At 52.8% G+C, this 20885-nt stretch overlaps 1 protein-coding gene across 1 annotated transcript; it reads left to right on the top strand.

Moving 5' to 3' along the window:
• Positions 1-7096: 7096 nt before the first annotated feature.
• LOC144103368 (uncharacterized) lies at positions 7097-8359 on the top strand. The gene has a single exon (XM_077636107.1). It carries the CDS (start codon positions 7097-7099, stop codon positions 8357-8359), a length of 1263 nt encoding a protein of 420 aa, XP_077492233.1.
• The last annotated feature ends 12526 nt before the right edge of the window (positions 8360-20885 follow it).

Genomic DNA, 20885 nt, shown 5'->3' with positions numbered 1-20885 from the left:
AGTATTCGTGCAGTCTCAAATCTTCCTCGACGCGCGACTCTGATACCCCTGTCACACGGGACTTCTTCTCGGCTTTTGCCGTAAAGTTGTCTTATTGCACTAAAGGAGGAAAACCGAAAAGGAGCAGCGACGCTGCTACACGGCAAATCCAAAGGAGCTAGAACGCGGCCTCCGTGAATGCCAAAAGTCACCGCTGTGTGTGAAGCGGCGCTAGTAACATTATGAAATTAAAGCAGACGGTAGCACTTCAGCTAAGAGTGCATTCGTTTATGTTGGAAAAAGTAGCTATCACGATAATAAACGAGCGTTCTGATGGTGAGAAACGGATATTTTGAAACAAAGTTTCTTTTTTTTTTCATCGTTCTCGGTCCGACCACGGTAGGCGCACTTTTCCGTTCGGCTCCTCGTTCTTTGTGCACACAAGCAAACTCAAAACACGCACTCAACAAAGAGCAAACGAAGAAAAAACAGCAAAGCGAGATGCGCAAGCACGTGTGTGTCGATGCGGCTGCTGAAAAGCGTTCAAGTCCTTTCTTAGCAGTGTGGATGTCTTTAGTCTTAGCCTCCTCTACGGTTAAGTGCACTGTAACGCAAACTTAACCATTGAATAAGATAAATTAGATATTTTTTACGGTTTCAAAACTAAAAATTGCGTCAATTTTTTATTCTTTGAGCTCGCTAGCTGGCGCTGCCGTCTGGGTTGTTCCTTTAAGCAACTTTAAGGCCACTGACGGCCGCCTTTATTGCTACGGAACTTTATCGCAAAGGTCTCGACGCTTTGCCGTGTAGATGCGCGTCACGCGCCTTTGGGGCAAATGACCTTAATTTCTAAGGCCTTACAAGTGCCCGTGTGACAGGGGTATGAGATGACTACAAAAAGGGAAGTGGTACGCGCGCACGAACTGCCGGAAATCGGAGAGCTTCGGGCGTAAACCACGAGCGTTCCATTGAAAAATGGCGCATGTGCGAAAGATGTGGGTGGTCAGCTGCGGTGAAGCTTGTGGGGATTCGCGCCGTCTCCAGGGCAGCCCGTGCTGTTCCTGTTCGACTCCTGCGAAACCCCGGCCGCTAACGAAGGCCTGGTACGGCTCGGGATAAGATAAACTTTATTTTCCATCAAAAAAAAAGATGGAGGGAGACGGGGCTAAAAGCTGCAACCGCAGCTTGACTGGTCCCCGCCCCCCTATATGAAAACGACAGGTGGCACTTGACAAACATTTAACAACAAAAAGCATGTCAGAAGAACAGTCGTTTTGACACGACTAAATGAAGAAATGCCTATTGTAACAATACATGGCCACAAAACATGAAAAAAAATAATAATAAAAAATAATAAAAAATATCAGGAAGGTACATTGAACATGGTTAATTGAACATGGAATTTGAACATGGTTACCGAAAAAGTGATACATCAGATTTCACGACTAACAACAGAACATCTCTATGAATTATACAATATTAATAGCGGTTACATACAGTTTGCGTTTTATTGAAGAAAAATATTCTTAAGCTGCGTAGAATTCAGCGCTAAAATGTCTACATCTTCAGACAAATAGGAGTTTAAGACCGAAGGAATGCGGTGTTTTAGGGTTTGTGCAGCGTAATTTGTTCTGCAGGAGCCAACTTTCCAGTATTCTGGATTTCTTGTGAAGTGACCTGACGAACTTTTAACGGCTAGTTGTGCTAATTTTGTTAGGATTGTGCTATTTTGCCTCCTTTCTCGAATTAATGCGAGACATAGGTTGTACTTGTACATCTCTTTAATGTGTAATAGGCCCAGCTTGTGGAATAATGGCTGTACATTAGAATCATGGGCAGAGTGTGTAATGACTCTAACTGCCTTACTCTGTAGTCTGCTAAGTTTCTGGATACCGGCCATTGTGGTCGTTCCCCACACGAGTATGCAGTAATTTAAGTAAGACAGAAAAAGAGAGTTGTATAGAAGCATCATGACATTTTTCGGTAGAAAATATTTGTTTCTGTGGAGAATCCCAACTACACTCGCGATTTTTGAGGCTATATATTCTGTGTGCTTGTTCCAGGACATCGTTTCTGTAAAAATAACCCCTAGTGTTTTAAATTCGTCGACAACATCTATCTCCGAACCATTCAACTTAAGTCTTAACTCAGACGGAACTAGTCTTGATTTCGCGCGGAAAACGATCGCTTTTGATTTCAGGCTATTAATTATTAGTCCATTGTGTTTTGTCCAATCACTTACTTTAGCTAACACGGAATTTGCAGTGCTAAACAATTCTGTACATTTATCGGAAGCACAAAAAATGCTAGTGTCATCGGCATAGATGACGAACTTAGTCTGCATATCCACGTTCACAATGTCATTTAAGTATATATTAAATAAAAATGGCCCCAAGATACTTCCTTGCGGGACTCCTGATTTAGTACAAGTCACGCTTGAAGAATAACCATTTAGCTCAACATATTGTACGCGATTTGAGAGGTATGATTTAATTAGCTCAAATGGTAGCCCGCGAACACCGTAATTTTTTAATTTTTCGAGGAGGAGATTTCGGTTGAGGTAGTCAAATGCCTTGGTAAAATCCAGAAATATGCCTACTACATACCTTTTACTATCTATATTGGTTAAAATGTATTCTTTCTGGTCAAGCAAGGCAAGTTGGGTAGATCGAAATTTCCGAAAACCGTACTGGGAATCAGTTATGCTATTCCTTTTTTCAAAAAACGTTACAAAGCGTATTAGAATAAGTTTTTCTAACCCTTTAGAAAACACGGGAAGAATAGAAACTGGGCGATAGTTATTAAGATTGTTATGATCACCTTTCTTGTGTATAGCTCGTACTTTTGCTATTTGCATGTCATTAGGAAAGACTCCAGAGCTTATGCACAAATTAAAAATGTATGACAGGATAGGTGATATAACATCGAGGACATACTTTACGGGCTTGATTTTCACGTCATGGACATCACAACTGGTTGAATTTTTTAGTTGCATCATTGTTAAGTACACTTCATTGGGGGTAACAGGATTCAGGAAAATACTACTAGGATATTCTTTATTGAGGGACTTTGCATGATCATGATTAGGTAATGCTGGTACAGGTAAATTGGCAAAGTGGTCGTTGAATGCATCCGCTAAGGCATGGCCAGATACCGTCGCGCCATTTATCTTTAGCTCGCTAACCGAGCCCGAAATTGATGAACGGCCAAGAACATCATTGAGTTTTCGCCAAGTAGACTTGCAGTCATGCTTGATTGCATTAAAATAGTTTTCAAAATAGGCACTTTTAGCTTTCTTTATTTCTTTATTAAGACAATTTCTATATTGTTTAAATTCTTTCAGCTTAGCCATATCTCGGGTCTGTATAAACCTATAGAACAAGTCATTCTTAACTCTAATTTTACACCATAGGTGATCGTTTATCCAAGGTTTCCTGATCTTCCTAGACACTCTAATAGTTCGGAAAGGAAAATGTTTTCTGTAAAGCTCATTGAACCTATCTGTGAATAAGCAGAAGGAAACATTAGGATCATCTGATTCTAGAACGTGTGACCAGTCCTCCTTATTTAGTTCATCCCGAAATTGGTCTAATTGCGCTGGTAAAATTTGCTGGTAGGTAACTACGCGATTTACTTTTTTTCCCTTTTCTAGAGGCTTCACACATATAAAAATAGGAAGATGATCACTGAGATCGCATACAAGGACACCTGATTTAGTTTTATTGGCTGTGTAATTAGTTAAGAATAAGTCAAGCAGTGTTGATGTGCTGGATGTAATTCGTGTTGCAAGGTAAATGGTGTTTCTTATATTTTGTGCTTCAAGCAACAGCTTAAATTCTTTGATACGACCTGAAGTTGTTTCAAGCATGTTTAGGTTGAAATCTCCCCCGCAAACAAGGCCAAGTTCGCAGTCATTAACGTAAGAGAAAAGGGACTCAAGAAAATCGAAGAAAACTGGCAAGTTTCCTTCGGGGGGTCTATATACCACAACAAGAACCATCTTGTTGCAACGTAAAGACAATACCTCAAAATCTGTTGTTGATTCCGTGAAAGCTGTCAGCAATTCGTATTTTATGTCCTTCCTTATCAGCATGGAAACACCGCCTCCTCTGCCGTAACTTCGGTTGAGATTACATGCCTGATATTCCGCCGTACAAAGTGCCTCATCTTCGTGCCGATACCATGTTTCTGTCAACATGAGTATATTAAACTGGGTCTTAATTTGACTGAGAAGAACCTCAAGTGGCGTGCTTTTATTTCGAGCAGATTGCATGTTAGCATGAAATATTTTAAAGGACGAGTGAAAGTCTTTGCCTACAGAAGTGTCAAAGTTATTCAGAGAAACATATTGTGTATCCATGGCAGAATCTGAGGGGAACAAAATAAAAGCACTAACGTGGAACTATCGAGGGCCACTTCTTGCAACTTTGTTCAGTTCGTTCAAAGCCTGGATGCGCCATGCACGCTCTCCGTCTCTGCGCCGTAGAAAAATCCTAGCATTTCTGTGCCACACATACTGGAAGTCGTGCTCTTTGGCCCATTTCTTCGCTTCAAAAAGTAGTTCCCGTGAGTGCTTTGTCAAGTTCTCTTGTATGTAAACCTGCGATGAGTGGGTGCTTAAGGCACGCCTCTTCTCAAACCATTCTTCTCGTGTGTCTTGTCTGGCGAAGCGGAGTATAATGCCAGGAACCCTACCGGGCTTTGCCGGAAGGCGGTGAATGGCTACAACTTCATGCTTGGCTAACTCTGGAACATCAATTGTCTCAGCGAGAGCGTTGATTTTGTCAAGCAGATTTTCCTGTTCACTCTCTGCGACTCCGTGAATCTCTAGGTTTTGCTTACGGTTCCTCCATTCAAGGTCATTTAGCTGTTCTTGCATAGTTTGCACTCCCACTGTGTCCTGCTGTTCAAGTTTTTCAACCCTAGCCTTAATTTCCTTGATTTCTGTTTCATGACGTGCTGAGTCCACGAGAATCTGGTCGTACTTGTCAGACATTAATTGCACAGCTTGTTCGATGTTTTCGACGGTGCTCTTCAGGCTCAGAAAGGTTGCAAGTTTTTCCTGTATGTCCACAAGAGCTAGACTAATGTGGGACATTTCGTTAGTCTCATCTGCAGCCTCTGAGGAACTAGCTTTCTTCGATGCACCTCGTGATCGCCCTACTCGGCACGTCTGGCATCGCCATGCCTTTTTTGTCGTTTCCCTCATGCTGTTAAACTGAGCTTCGGCGATACCAGTGCATTTCCCCAAGTGATAGACATAATTGCACTCATTACACTTCAGGTAGGATTCATCCTTGTCTATTTCTGTTGAACATGTCAAACATATCAAATCATCACCCATGTTTACAGCACAAGTTTCTGGCAGCAACAGAGAACACACAAAGTGAACCGCGCAATCGGTACAAGAAAAAGAAGACTGACCTGTAAAAAGTCACAAAATTGTCTTAGCCGGAGTTGTCAGCGTGTCCCCTGTCGCTGCCAAAATGCCCGCAGATGCGTGCCGTGTCTTCTTTATAATCCGTGTTGCAGGTGGGCGTGGCTCCCGGCAGGCTTCACCACGGCTATGATAAGGTCATTCCGCTTCGTAATCGATGGTCCTCTGATATGGCTTCGCCGACTGCAGCAGGCCACACAGTGCTACGCGCAGGTCAAGCGCTGCCGATGCCAACTGTAAAAAGTCACAAAATTGCCTTAGCCGGAGTTGTCAGCGTGTCCCCTGTCGCTGCCAAAATGCCCGCAGATGCGTGTAAAAACTGTAAAAAGTCACAAAATTGCCTTAGCCGGAGTTGTCAGCGTGTCCCCTGTCGCTGCCAAAATGCCCGCAGATGCGTGCCGTGTCTTCTTTATAATCCGTGTTGCAGGTGGGCGTGGCTCCCGGCAGGCTTCACCACGGCTATGATAAGGTCATTCCGCTTCGTAATCGATGGTCCTCTGATATGGCTTCGCCGACTGCAGCAGGCCACACAGTGCTACGCGCAGGTCAAGCGCTGCCGATGCCAACTGTAAAAAGTCACAAAATTGCCTTAGCCGGAGTTGTCAGCGTGTCCCCTGTCGCTGCCAAAAAATATGCCGCCTTACCCCCGCTGGGCCCTCCGGCCGTGCGGGGATCCCGGCTGCGCTCCGCGGTGTCGTGCTACCTTCTCCTCTGATTGGGCCGCGGGGACGTGACGTAGGCGAAAAGCTGTGCTTGCTCCGTTGCCGGTCGCGGGGGCTGGGGGGGAGTTGGAGACAGGCGGGCGACGACGGCGGAACACGGGCCGGACACACGCGGCAAGGTACGTGAACGACCGTTATTCGTTGCCCCCGAGGCCTTTGCCGACGTTCATTCGCGTGCCTTGTCGCACAGGGCCCTAACATCCCACGCCGAGAGCCTCGCGCACCGCCCTTGCGGAACCTGCGAGCGCCCGGCGAAGCCCGCCGAGTAACAGCCGCCGCTGAGCTGAGGCAGCCGCGGCTCGCACCAGAGTTTTCCCGCCGCACCGGTCTGCGCGCGCCAGCCCGTGTCCGCGCGCGCATCTGCTGCGGCCCGTTGTCGGATGGCGGTGGACGCCAGGTGCGCAGTAGTTGGAGTACCATACAGTGCTTGTGTTGTCTGTACAATAAATACGTGCACTGTGAACGTGCTAGTTCTCCGGGATTGAGAGCGCACGAGCGCGGCAAGACCACACCGGACCCCTTTCAGCTCGGTGCTCGAACCACGCAATGGGTCTCTCTCTTCGCACGCCCCCGGGACACGTAAGGAGGCCAACTCTTAGGCTATGTACTGACCCCGTGCGCGGAGGCATTTAAGGAAGAGCCCACATTTCTGGCGCCCAACGTGGGGCAGTGAGTGTCTGTGCAATTGCTGCCACGCACAACGAGCTGAGAACCGGTGTGACCAGCTTGCCGCGTCATGTACTCCAGTTTTAGGGAGGCGTAACCTTTGACGTTTCTCGCGAGCGTCGCCCAGTGGGAAAACTCTATCGTCGCCGGTGATGTTTCAATGTCGGGGAGAGCAGAATCAGCAGCCCAACGGGCTGCAGTTTCGGGCGTAACAGAGGAAGGTTCGACACCCGTTCGCTCCGGTTTGAGCCCGCTTGATGTAGAACTATGTAATGGAGGTCTGCAATCCTTGATGGAAGAAGGCAGATTGCCGAGCACGCCACTTGCTAATGGTGAACATAGAGAGGCCCGCACTATCGAGCAAAAGGCTGCTAGCCAGCTCGGACAAAGCGAGGAATTGGTCGCGCCCAAGGCTCCTGAGAGCTCGAGGCAGGCGAAAGAGAGAGCGCAGCTGCTTGTGGATCCCGGACATACTACGGCCCAAAAGGCGGGAGCTCTCACTGCAGGTTCCGCACCAGACGCGTCGGTGCTGCTGCAGGATGCGACGCGGCTAATTCAGTCCATATCGGGCGCTCTTCAGGCTTCCCTGGAAGCATCCAAGCACTGGCGGCCGGCGGTGAAGGTGGCCGTCCCAACATACCGCGGTTACGCAGACACGGTCAGCGTAACTGACTTCATCGAAAGCCTAACGCACTATCAGGCAGCGGTAGGGCTGGATGACAGCGAGATGCTCACACGCATCGTGCCTGTTGCCCTGGTGGAGCGAGCAGCGCAGTGGTACCGGCTTTCCGGTCGCCGAGCAACCACGCTCGGTGAGTTTAAGGCGGCTCTACGTCGGGAATTCTTGCCCGTAGACTACCAGCGTAGGATGCGGCGAGAGCTTGAACTGCGGACGCAGGCGCCTGATGAGTCATTGCTCGAATATGTGCGGACGATGGAGGAGCTTTTCCAGATCGCCGAATCGAGCGCCTCAAATGACGAACGTGTCGAAAGAGTCGTAAGGCAGGCGCATCCCGCCTTTGCGGCCTACCTGCGTGGCGGTCGGTTTCGCGACCTGGAGGATCTGGCTGCAGAGGCCAAGCGCATACAAGGCAACATCCTCGCCATGCGCGCCTATCGCCCTCCACCTCCCGCAAGCGAAGCTGTGGAGCCGCGCTGCGCGTGGACTGGAGCATTCTCCTATGCGCGCCATGATTCCCCCGCCCAGGCTGTGTACGCAGTCGGCGCGGACACCCGCCAAGAGTGGAAATTGAGCGAACGCGCTCTTGACCCGTTTACTTTTCACCGGCGTGCAAGCAGTGCTGCTGCTGCTGCTAGTTGCTATCCGAACAAAAGTCGGACCTCCGCGCAGGGCAGGGAACAAAGGGACACATTCCCGAAACGGCCGGAAGGCCGCTCAGCAGGGTGCACCAAGCAGGAGGAGGCATTTCCTAGACGCGGAAACACGCCTGCACGCGGAGTGCGGTGCTTTCAGTGTGGCGAGCTGGGCCATATCTCTCGTCTCTGCACACGTGGGCCCGTCCAGCAGGGAAACGGGGTCGGGGGTCGGGTGTGAGGACACACGCTCGGCCGAGATAATTGCTGTTCCCTCCGCATGCCGTGCTGGCCTGCCTTCCGACAGGCCAGCTCCGTTCATCAATGTCACAATCGCGGGTCGTGAAGTCGCGGCGCTTCTTGACACGGGGGCCAGTGCCTCCTTGTTTGGAGATGAAGTTTCCTCCCTCTTAGAGCAGCGTTCTGTTCGTTTGAGAGAGTGTCGTGCGACTTTTAGCCTTGCCAGCGGCACCGTCCGTGCGGCTGGCGCGGCGAGGCTGGTGGTCAGATGGGACGGAGAAGTGGGGCGCTTTCGCTTTATTCACCTTCCCGGACTGACTGTCCCCGTGATCCTTGGGCGCGACTTTCTTCGCAAGTCCAGGATCATGGTAGACATTGCGAACGGTGGCTACCGGATCGGCCCCGTGTCCTCTTTGAAACCCTTCGCCAGCCCACCCTCTGCTCGTATTCTTGCCCCCTCGAGGTGGGCGCCTCCTCCTCGCTGCGCTGTGAGAAATGGGTCCGGCCCCTCGCCGGAGCCGACAGTCGCCTCCGTGGCTCTGCAGGGGGGCGCGCCTGCGCAAGACGGGGCTTTGCACCCCTTGATTGCTAGGGCAGTTGCGCTTGGACGGGAACAGAAGGCTCGCATGTCGGATTTGCTCTTCCGGTATGAAGAGCTGTTCACCGACAAGCCAGGTTGTACCGATCTGGTGCGCCACAAGATCGACACCGGAGACGCGCTCCCCTTTAAGAGCAACCCCAGACCAGTTAGTCTGTCCAAAAGGCGAGCTATCGACAGCGTGCTAGACGAAATGCTGGCGACCGGTGTCGTAAAACGCTCGGATAGCCCCTGGGCGTCTCCGGTCGTCCTCGTCCCAAAGAAAGATGGTAGTTTTCGCCTGTGCGTCGATTACCGTCGACTGAACGCATTGACCCGGAAAGATGCTTATCCGCTGCCCACCATTGAGTCCATAGTCGGTGGCTTGGGCGCGGCCAAGTATTTTACCACACTTGACGCCGCCAAGGGCTACCTGCAGGTAAAAATGGAGCCCGAGGACCAAGCTAAGACCGCCTTTACCTGTCATTGAGGCCTGTTTCAGTTCGAAAGGATGCCTTTCGGGCTGTGCAACGCGCCGGCCACATTCCAAAGGTTAATGGACAGGGTACTTGGCGAAGAAAAATGGTCACATGCTATGTGCTACCTCGACGACATTGTAATATACTCGCGCACGTTTGAGGAGCACATCCAACATGTTGGGGACGTTCTGCAGAGAATCAGTGCAGCGGGTATAACGCTAAACCCGGCGAAAGCGCAGGTGGCGCAAACTCAAGTGGAGCTACTTGGGTTCACACTGGGTGGAGGTTCCATTGAACCAAACTCGGAGAATCTGCAGGCGATCTTGGATTTTTCCGTACCCAAGGACGTGCGCGACCTTCGTCGCTTCCTTGGAATGGCCAATTTTTATAGGTCATTCATTCCGTCCTGTGCCAGACTCCAGGCTCCACTAACAAAGCTGCTGGGGAAGGCTGTCGAGTAGCACTGGGGCCCTGAGCAAGAGCAAGCGTTTCGCGGCTTGTCCCGCGCCATTGCCGAGACGGCGCAGCTCAGGTTGCCTGACCTGTCCAGGGAGTTCGTTGTTCAGACGGACGCGAGTGATCTGGGACTAGGGGCTGTACTCCTTCAGGAATACGATGGCGTTCTGCATCCGCTGGCCTTTGCCAGCCGGTCCTTGCTGCCCGCGGAGAAGAACTATTGTGTTACTGAAAAGGAGTGCCTAGCGATCGTGTTTGCGCTGCGTAATTTCGACGTCTATTTGGACGGCACGAGGTTCTTTGTGCAGACCGATCACAGCGCGCTCAGCTGGCTCATGAGGCTTCGTGAACCTGCGGGCCGGCTGGCGCGCTGGGCGCTCCTCGTACAGCACTACGACTTTTCAGTGCAGTACCGAAAGGGGAGCACGAACGTCGTTGCAGACGCGCTTTCGCGCGCCCCTCTGCCAGCCACCGCCATTGCCGGAGGCAAGCGGCGGGGAAGAACAGTTGTTCCGCCCGCTCGGCCGAAGGAAGGGGGGGGGGGGGTCGACGTGGAGAGCGGACGTCCTCCCCCCCTTGGGGAAAGCGACGGCTCACGAGCGCAGACGGAGAGCGGGAGCGTGGTTGTTGCGGGCAAAAAGAGCTACGCGGAAGTTGCCTCCCCCCGTGGAGGGGCTGACAGGGTCGGTTCACTAAGTGGGGTGCGCCAGTGTCAGTCGTTCGGTACGAAAGCCGAAAGTGGGCCAAAAAAGAATGACCTACAAAGCGTTGAACGAGCTGTCCCTTCCTGTGAGGGCGCAGCCACCTCGCGTGTGCCGAAGGGGCCTCCCCTTTGGGGCAAGCTCCGCACTGCGAGGGAAGACCACGCCTTTGCGTCGTCTCCCTCTAGCCGCAATGGAAACGGCTTCCCCATCAGGGATACCGCAATCATATTCAGCCGAGAAGAGCTCCTGAGGGCCCAGCAGGCCGACTCATTCTGTAGAGAGATAAGAAGACGTTTGGTTGAAACAGAGCGCCGTAACTCTGCTGGCGTTGCAACGAGCGCGGAAGGGCCAGAGCCAGCCTGCATTGCTGGTAGCCCCGAAGATTCGTTCCTGCTGGACCCGGATGAGCTCGTGCTGAGGTACATCGCTACCGACGATGAGTCCGTTGATCCGTTTAAGGTAGTGGTACCAAAAAGTCTGAGATGCGCCACTTTGCGTTATGCTCATGACGAGCCAATGGCCGGGCATTTGAGCGGCTCAAAGGTCTTTGCAAGACTCAGCCGCACTGTCACCTGGCCCGGCATGAAGCGGGACATTTTCCGCTATTGTCGGACCTGCCACGTCTGTCAGACGGTGAAATCTCGCGGTGGCCGTCCGCCGGGATTGATGAAACCGGTTGACAGTCAGCGGCCGTGGCAATACGCTGCATGCGACTTAATGGGACCTTTCCCTAGAAGTAAGCAGGGTTTCCAGCACTTGTTGGTAGTGGTCGATCACTTTACTAAGTGGGTGGAGCTTTTTCCGCTCCGTAAGGTGACGTCCCGGGCTGTGTTAGACAAGCGGATGGAAGTTTTCACGCGTTTTGGCTTCCCAGAGCGCCTGATCACGGACAATGCGTCGTACTTCACGGCCCGGGTGTTTCGCGAAACGTGTTCCTCCTTTCGGATAGAGCACCGCCTCACGTATCCCTACCACCCCCAGTCTAATCTGACGGAACGCTGCAATCGCACCGTAAAGTCGATGCTCGCGGCCTTTGCTCAGAGCCAGAAGGATTGGGCAGACCACCTAAACGAGCTCGCGTTCGCAATTCGGACTGCTGAGAACCGTTCTACGGGTTTCTCCCCCGCATTTCTCACTTTTGGGAGAGAGCTGGAAAATCCCCTGACTGCTGTCACGCAGCGCCAAGAAGGGGTTGAGAGTGCGCCGGGGGAGCGTTCTTCTTACGCGGCGCAGCTTCGCACCAGGCTAGCGCAAGCCCTTAGCAGGGCGCGGAAAAGCCTAGGTGCTGCTCGAGCCCAGCAGAAGGCTCAGTATGACAAAAGCCACCGAAACGTCTGCTTTCAGGCAGGTGACTTAGTGCTCAAACGCAACCATGCCCTCAGTGACGCCAGCAAAGGGTTTTCCGCTTCTTTGGCTCCTAAGTGGCTGGGGCCCTACCGGGTGGAGAAACGGCTTTCTCCCCTTGTGTATGAGCTGGTGGATCCCCAAATGGGGCTCACCCGCGGCCGCGTTCATATCGCCGACTTGAAAGCCTACCATTGTAGGCAGCAAGAATCCACGCCGGGGCCCGGTGACCTCGCGTCCAGGCGACAGAGCACGCCTGGTGCGTCCGACCGCTTTCGGCCGCCGCATCGCTACCCTCTCAGGAGCCGTGCATCATAGTGACAGCGCGCCCTTGACTCCGGACTTTTCCGGTACAAACGCCTCGCTGTCCGTTCCAGCCTCCGCGAGCGCACGCCTCTTCCGAGAATTTTCTCAGACAGGCGGGCGCGCGCATTTGTATAAATGTAAAAAAAAGTGCATGCGGAACAGTTTTCGTCGGTTGTTTCATGTATTTAGTTTCTCCTCCATGTGTGCGCCAATGTGAACTGTAGGCGTAGATGTGTGGCCCGAGAGGGGAGAGCAGGACGAACGCCACCGAAACCGCCGTTCGAGCCATTGGAAGAGGGATTCTGCAGCCTGCAGTTTCTCGGAACGGCCACATCCGGGGGACAGACTTGCAGCTTCCAATGCAGGACGGGATGTTGTCCCTTTCTTCCCCTCGTGCCCTTTAGCAGGGTAGAGGGCCAGCGGGCCGGGGCGTCTGGACCTGCTGCCTGTGTGCCGCCTCTTCCTCTCCCGGAATCATTGCTAACCATGTATGCGTGTGTGTGTGTGTGTGTGTGTGTGTGTGTGTGTGTGTGTGTGTGTGTGTGTGTGTGTGTGTGTGTGCGTGTGTGTAGGGGGAGGGGGCGTATGGCTGTCCAGCTTCAGCGTAAGACGTGGGTCGCCGGTGCCTCCCTCCTCCGAGGCTCTGCCTGCGCGGCAGTGGGCTCTGGCCTCGCAGAGACCGCCTTGCTTCGCCAGTGTCCCCTCTGTGCTCGAGGCTCGAGGACAGCTCGTTAGAGAGGTGCACTGGCTCAACGGACTACGGCGGCGTACCAGCGGCGAAATCGCCCGTCATGTCGCCGACACCACCGCTGCCGACGCCCACCAGACCCGGTCATCTTCGCAATTGTCGTCGCAGGGGGGCTGCCAAGAAAGACGAATGTCCGGGGCGGCTGGAGTGGGGTTAGCGGCTCCGACACATCTACGGAGGCCAGCAGACGGCGGCCCAAGGATGCGGTGCGTCGCCACCTGGACCTGTCAAGACGGCGCGGCACCGCCGCTATCATACGTGTCGGCCAACGCCTGGACCGCCCAGCGAAGAGTGGAGTGGGGCCAGCTCCGGGTGCCCTTCCCTTTTCGGGGCCACACTATCACCGAGCGGGACGCGGAATCGGGCGGAGCCCACTTGCCCCTTTCTCCGGACGATGTCACCTGCGAGGCCTGCGGTACGCTTGTCGCACACGCCTCGCACTACACCGGGCGCCTGCATCCCGAGACCAAGGAGGCCACCACCGTGCCGGCAGTGTCCTGCGAGCAGGCACCATCGATGTCGAATGAGAAGCTGGCGGCGATGGTGCGCGGCCGCATGCAGGTCGACCCGACATTTGCAGCTCTGGTGGCCGCGGAGAGGCGGGCCTTGGTGGTGAGGGAGGCGACCGACGCGAGCGCAGCTGACGCTGGGCAGTCGATGGACGCTCTTTAGTCCATGAGTTTTTTTTGTGATTTTTAGAACTAGATTTTCTATGTTTGTTTCGTTTCTTAGTATAGTGGCTAACCAATAACATTTTGTAACCCGGAGTGAATGTTATCCTGCATTACTTGGTTTCTGATCATCCGTACAGTATTTTACCGTCCGTTGTCTGCTTATCCCTTGTCGTTATATTTCTGTGTTCTGCATTAATTCATATATAGCATCCACCTTTTTTTATCGTAGCGCGTAAGGGGGAAGTGCTGGAATAGAGGCTGGCAGGAAGGAGTCCTTGCAGTGTCATTGCATGTTGTCGACGGGTGTACGGCTGGCTTTCCAGACCGACCGGGGCACTTAAGGAGGGAGGGATGTGGGGATTAGCGCCGTCTCCAGGGCAGCCCGTGCTGTTCCTGTTCGACTCCTGCGAAACCCCGTCCGCTAACGAAGGCCTGGTACGGCTCGGGATGCCGCCTTACCCCCGCTGGGCCCTCCGGCCGCGCGGGGATCCCGGCTGCGCTCCGCGGTGTCGTGCTACCTTCTCCTCTGATTGGGCCGCGGGGACGTGACGTAGGCGAAAAGCTGTGCTTGCTCCGTTGCCGGTCGCGGGGGCTGGGGGGGAGTTGGAGACAGGCGGGCGACGAGGGCGGAACACGGGCCGGACACACGCGGCAAGGTACGTGAACGACCGTTATTCGCTGCCCCCGAGGCCTTTGCCGACGTTCATTCGCGTGCCTTGTCGCACAGGGCCCTAACATCCCACGCCGAGAGCCTCGCGCACCGCCCTTGCGGAACCTGCGAGCGCCCGGCGAAGCCGGCCGAGTAACAGCCGCCGCTGACCTGAGGCAGCCGCGGTTCGCACCAGTTTTCCCGCCGCACCGGTCTGCGCGCGCCAGCCCGTGTCCGCGCGCGCATCTGCTGCGGCCCGTTGTCGGGTGGCGGTGGACGCCAGGTGCGCAGTAGTTGGAGTACCATACAGTGCTTGTGTTGTCTGTACAATAAATACGCGTACTGTGAACGTGCTAGTTCTCCTCGGTTGAGAGCGCACGAGCGCGGCAAGACCACACCGGACCCCTTTCGGCTCGGTGCTCGAACCACGCAGTGGGTCTCTCTCTTCGCACGCCCCCGGGACACGTAAGGAAGCCAACTCTTAGGCTATGTACTGACCCCGTGCGCGGAGGCATTTAAGGAAGAGCCCACAAGCTGTCGCTGCGGAAGCCATGATTATTGCTGTCTAGTATTACTCCCGTGAGGAGCATAGGAGGCCGACACCAACGACTCCATTGCAAGTACAGCTTCTACTTCTGGGAGACCTCGTGACAACGGGCTGGCGCGGATAAGAGCTTTGAAAGCTGCAAACAGCATCGGAATCAGTAGGCATGCGATATCTTGTTCTGTGCTGCCATTTTGCTGCCTTTCGGTGATCATCCTGTCAGGTTGCGGCGCCTTAGGCAGAGAGAGAGAGAGTGACCGTTTGTCGGAACTTGTGTCGAATGCCCCGACAGCTTTGAAGGAGGCGGTGAGCCGGCGGGCTTGCCACGTTTCTTTTTTACTGCTGCTGCACAAGGGTTTCCAGCTCTCTTGTTTCGCTGCGTTGCTGCATCTTGGTTAATGTCTGGCATATTCGTGAAAACCATGTCAGGATTAGGAGATGGTTCATATCGCTTGGGCGGTCTCCCTTGAGCTTGCGCCGCAGTGCGTGCAAGCGTAGCAGCTTTCTTTTTAATGCATCCTCCGTATGAAGCAGGGTACGTTCCACTGCAGTTCGCGCACTTAGGTTGTGATCTGGATGTGCATTCCTTGTGCGAATGGGGGCCGGCACAGACTTTGCAGCGAACAAGCAATGTACAATGCCTCGAGATATGGCCATGGATGCCTCTGATATTTGTGGCATTGTGCTGCCGCCCCAACATATTCAGTTACAGAGTAACTGCAGAATCCAAGTTTTACCCTTTTAGGCAGTGGTGAGTTCTTGGCGAACTCCAAGATAACTGTTCTAAGACGTACCTCTCTGATCCTGCCGCCATCTTCAGGAACGTGAGAGATGAGCCGCCTTGCTGAGATGACGCCTTGGTCGCATAGGTACTCTTGTAGGTCTTCGTTTGAGTACGTGATGGGAACGTCTTGAATTTTTCCATAATTAGCCATGTATGAGTAAGGTACATGGGCCTCCACAAACCACTCCAGTCAATGTAGTGACTGCGCGTATGCGGTTGGCAGCTTGTAGTGTTGAAATTGTAACCATGAGACTTCCATCCTTATTAATTCGGTGGCTAAGAAATTTTTCTTGAGCCGACGTTACAACCGCCAACGCTACGACGTTGGGGTTCACTTTCCGTGAGCTTCCTTCTTCCAAGCTAGGACTGAAGACCACACGAACACCAGCAGCTCTTTTTTCATGCAGGATAAAACCGTGAATGGTGCCTGTTCCATCTCCTCTGCATTACCGCTCAAAGGCTCGCAGGTGGCTTGTTGTTCTTCCCGCAGTCTCTTGTTTGCCGGGCCTTGTTCTGTGGCCGGAGCTACAGCGGCCACCGTAGCAGTGGTTGCCACTGCTTCCATGAGTGCAGCATGGAGCGCAGCCGGCGGAGACGTTTCCGGTAAGGGCGGGTACGGCGCCGAGCGCCCAGACGTTCGCTTGACGTGCTTCTCTCGGTGAACGGGGAGCCCCAGGTCGCCGCACAGTGAATACACAAGCCAGAAAAGATCAAAGAGTGATCAGACTGTGAAGAAACACTGAAAATTAGGGACTGGGCTTAGATAGTTGTTGTTGTTAGCCTATCAACAACTATCTAAGAAGGAAGGAAGGAAGGAAGGCCTCAGACGTTGCTGGCACATACCCACTACGGGGGAGTGGCCAAGACACAGGCGGTTAATTACTGGATACAGGAAAGTTTTGACGGGAAAAGGAGTGGTAATAGTATGTAGTCTGAGAGATTGGAAAAGGGAAGGAAAGGGGTCCAGTTAACTTGGAGATCAAAGACGGGACAATTGCTTAATGTGCATAATAGTACACGATGCCTGTAATGTTGCAATGTCGTACTGATTGAGGGCGGGAAAAAGAAATTAGAATGGGAGTCGCTGCGATTCTTGAAGAAAATTTTGCACAGCAGAGCGCACACTCATGACGCTTCGTCCAAGCAAAGAAGCGCCAATGGACAGAACAACCGCGGAAGACACAGGCAAGCCCAGTTGATGAAATGGAATCTGCAAAATACTCTTCCTCAAATGAGAAAAGCGGCGGCAGAAGAGCAGGAAGTGATCTATTGTCTCAGGTTCGGCACAAAAAGGGCACAGTGGGGAAGCTGCCAGGCCAGATCTTCCTCTTCTCCGGTGTTTCTGCATCTACAATGGTCACACCATATACTAATTCCGAAAGCACAGACGCAGACACGTTGAAGAGTGTTGAAGGGTATCGTCCGACATCCTTATGCAAAGTGGATTGTAAGATATTTGCGAAGGTTCTTTTCGTCTGCAGCTTATGGCATTCGATTTACTAGGCCCATATTAAGTGTGCGGAATCAAATACCGAGGTATTCAAAACCATATCCGCATCGCACGTTCCGTGTTAGAGACAGCGTCAGATGAGGTCAGTCAAGTGGCCCTTAGATTGATGTGGCAAAAGCTTTTGAAGAGGCGCCTCCTTCCCCGTCACCGGCACGCAGGCCTGGGAAGACGGGGAGTCCTGCGCACGGAGATTAGAGGCTGTCAGGCAGACTTTGACTTGTTGCAGCCTCTTCAGCCAAATGGATGGTGCGTCGCTGGATGGCAGGGTCCGCGCTTCGTAGCAGGGTTTCCCAGGCTTCTCTTCTTACTATATTTTTGTCCCACCCCTGGGGATTGTGGGCACGCCCAAATTATGTGATCGAGGGTCCCTCTCTCCCCACAGTGCTAGCACTGATCGTTCTCGCTAAGCTCTGGTAGCGCGTGAAAAGACTAGACCGTGTTCGTGAAGGTATCAGTTTGTAGCCGCCTCCATGCGAAAGCTTCTCTACTATTTCGCCCAACATTTGGGGGGGGGGGGGAAGAGGTAGGGGTACCAGTATACATCCCAATCTATAATGACCGATGATTTCCCCATAATTTTGCAGACGCTCGTCGTATGCCCACTGTGCGGGAGGCTCGACGGCTACCCGGCAGTAGAGAGCTCGGGCTAGCTCGTGAGCCGCCTCGTTACCAGGGGCGGCAGCGAGCGCGGTTGTCCAAATAAACTGAATTTGCCTATTCAGCGTTTTTTTTGCGTGATGATTTTTGTCACTTCCAGCGATATCCTCCACTCTCCAAAATTTTGGATGGCAGTTTTGTTGTCGCTAATTATGAACTTGGCTTCCGTTCCTACGCTAGCGATAGCTATAATAATAATAATAATAATTGGTTTTTGGGGGAAAGGAAATGGCGCAGTATCTGTCTCATATATCGTTGGACACCTGAACCGCGACATAGGGGAAGGGATAAGGGAGGGAGTGAAAGAAGAAAGGAAGAAAGGGGTGCCGTAGTGGAGGGCTCCGGAATAATTTCGACCACCTGGGGATCTTTAACGTGCACTGACATCGCACAGCACACGGGCGCCTTAGCGTTTTTCCTCCATAAAAACACAGCCGCCGCGGTCGGGTTCGAACCCGGGAACTCCGGATCAGTAGTCGAGCGCCCTAACCACTGAGCCACCGCGGCGGGGCCGATAGCTATCGCAACTTCCTCCTCAGTCTCAATTTTGCGGCCTCGGATGGCTGCCGCGGATACGGCGACCCTCGGCCTCGACTACCGAGGCTGCCGCCGCACCCGTTCTGCCACTAGCCGCATCGACATAGGAGACTTCCTTCGCTTTACTATTTTCGAACCTCCGCTGTAGAGCCTCGCATCGTTTGGCCTTTCTACGTTAAATTCTGGGTGCATGTTTCTAGGGGAGAGGGAGGGGGGACTGCCAAGGCGTTCGTGCTTTCCCTAATAATTTCGACTATTGTTTGGATCCCTCTGTCTGGCTTGAGTCCCACTTTTGCAAGGGTCACCCTGCACGTCTCGGTCGCACTCAGTCTCTCTAACGGGGAGACTCGCACTGCCTCCTCCAATTCTGCCCACGTGTTGTTCCCCCGAGTTCGAGCAGTCGCTTGGTCGAGGTGCCCACGGGCAGTCCTAGCGACTTCTTAACACATCTCCGTATTAGTGAGTCTCGTTTGTCTTTCCCTCTGGCTTTGATGTCGAGGTAGGGCGTAGCTTTCTGAGAAACTTCGCAGTGCAAGAAAAATTCGTCCTGGTCCGGGGTTCGAGTCCAGGAGCACCGCTTCACCTTAGCAGTCGCTCTTATACTGAGCTAACCGGCACGGCAAGCTTATGGTAGGGCGAGAGCGAATTGATCAATGACTCTAAGTGGGAACAGTGTTGGTCATATGTTTTACGGGAATCCCCCAAGGTGGAGTAAATTTCCAATAAGGGAGTAATTACTCATTGGCATCCACCCAAGCGCTTCCCTTTGTAGCCGCATGGCTGCGCTTGGGTGGATGCCAATGAGTAATTACTCCCTTATTACAAATTTACTCCACCCTGAGGACTTCCTCTAAAACATTTGACCAAGTTCCCTTTCGACCGCGTATTCCACAACGATGTCCAAAGGTTGATGTCGTCCGCACACATGCTGAAATTTATCTCCTCAATTTGGCTGAGTTTCCCCGGGAGGCGTCTCATCGCCACATTGAATAGGAAAGGCGAGAGCCCTGAGCCCTGCGGTGTGCCTTTGTTTCCTAACTCTATCGTGGGAGACTATTGGTTTTTGGGGATAGGAAATGGCGCAGTATCTGTCTCATAAATCGTTGGACACCTGAACCACGCCGTAAGGGAAAGGATAAAGGAGGAAGTGAAAGAAGGAAGAAAGACGTGCCGTAGTGGGGGGCTCCAGAATAATTTCGACCACCTGGGGATTTTCAACGTGCACTGACATCGCACAGCACACGGGCGCTTTTTTGCGTTTCGCCTTAATCGAAACGCGGCCGCTGCGGTCGTGGGAGACTAATGTTTAAAATCTCATGCAGTCTTTTCTGCACCATAAGAAGTCTGTGATGTAGTTACACGTTCGCTCCCCGACTCCTGAGGGCTCTTCGAGGATAGCCTCGTGTGTGACATTGTCGAATGCCTTGGTGAAGCCTAGGCCCGGGATCACTTTGGCGTTTTTCGATCGCAAATCTATAACACATTTTAGTCGGAACATCACGTCTTAGTCGAAGCATCACGTCCTGCGTGCACAATTGTGGTGGGAAACCGACCATCTCGCACGGCTACAGGCCATTTTTGCTCCATGAAGCACGTTAATCTCGTCTGAATTACGTACTTCACCAGCTTCCCTACGCATGAGGCCAGGGAAATCGGTACCAAGGTATCTGGTAACTGGCCTGTCTCCCAAACTTTTCCAGAGTACTTCCATCATCAACAGAGAATTACGTTCGGACTCTAATGGATTGATAGACCGCAGCGGTGGCCAAGTGGTTGAGCATCCGCCTCGTATGCGGCAGGTGCGGGGTTCGATCCCCAGTGCCGCCGGGTACCCACCGGTGATACAATGGGTACAAGCTTTCCCCTGGTCTGGTGCTCGGCTTATTTAGGGTGAAATGCTTGGGAAATGGGTCTTTGACCCCACCTTGAGAAAAAGAAAAATACCTTGTGACATGGCGCTCTTTGGCCATAGCTGCCCTTGCGCCATAAAAATCCATAATCATCATCGAATGAATTGATCGTCCAGATTCCTTAGTATTTTATTTGTGATCTCATCAGGGCCGGGAGTGATTTCGTGTGCACTTACAATTTCTTCCCTTACCTCAGCCTTCGTGATGGGGCGTCATGCGCCTCGTCTGGCGCCCCCCCCCCCCCCCCCCCGTAGCTCGGGAGAGGGGAGCGTTGGGTCTCCACAGCGTACATCTTCACTAACTTATTTATGAAGGAGATGTTTGGCGCCCCACCGTAGCTCGGGAGAGGGGAGCGTTGGGTCTCCACAGCGTACATCTTCACTAACTTATTCATGAAGGAGACGTTTGGCGCCCCACCGTAGCTCGGGAGAGGGGAGCGTTGGGTCTCCACAGCGTACATCTTCACTAACTTATTCATGAAGGAGACGTTTGGCGCCCCACCGTAGCTCGGGAGAGGGGAGCGTTGGGTCTCCCCAGCGTACATCTTCACTAACTTATTCATGAACTCTGCGTCGTCTCCTTCATGAATAAGTTAGTGAAGACGTACGCTGGGGAGACCCAACGCTCCCCTCTACCGAGCTACGGTGG

This window comes from Amblyomma americanum, chromosome 9, assembly GCF_052857255.1.
Source record: "Amblyomma americanum isolate KBUSLIRL-KWMA chromosome 9, ASM5285725v1, whole genome shotgun sequence".
NCBI lineage: Eukaryota > Metazoa > Arthropoda > Arachnida > Ixodida > Ixodidae > Amblyomma > Amblyomma americanum.
This window is presented reverse-complemented; position numbering and strand designations above follow the sequence as displayed.

Bases quoted from the DNA above. Each gene is read 5' to 3' on its own strand.
- LOC144103368 (XM_077636107.1), top strand. From the start codon at position 7,097: ATGGAAGAAGGCAGATTGCCGAGCACGCCACTTGCTAATGGTGAACAT.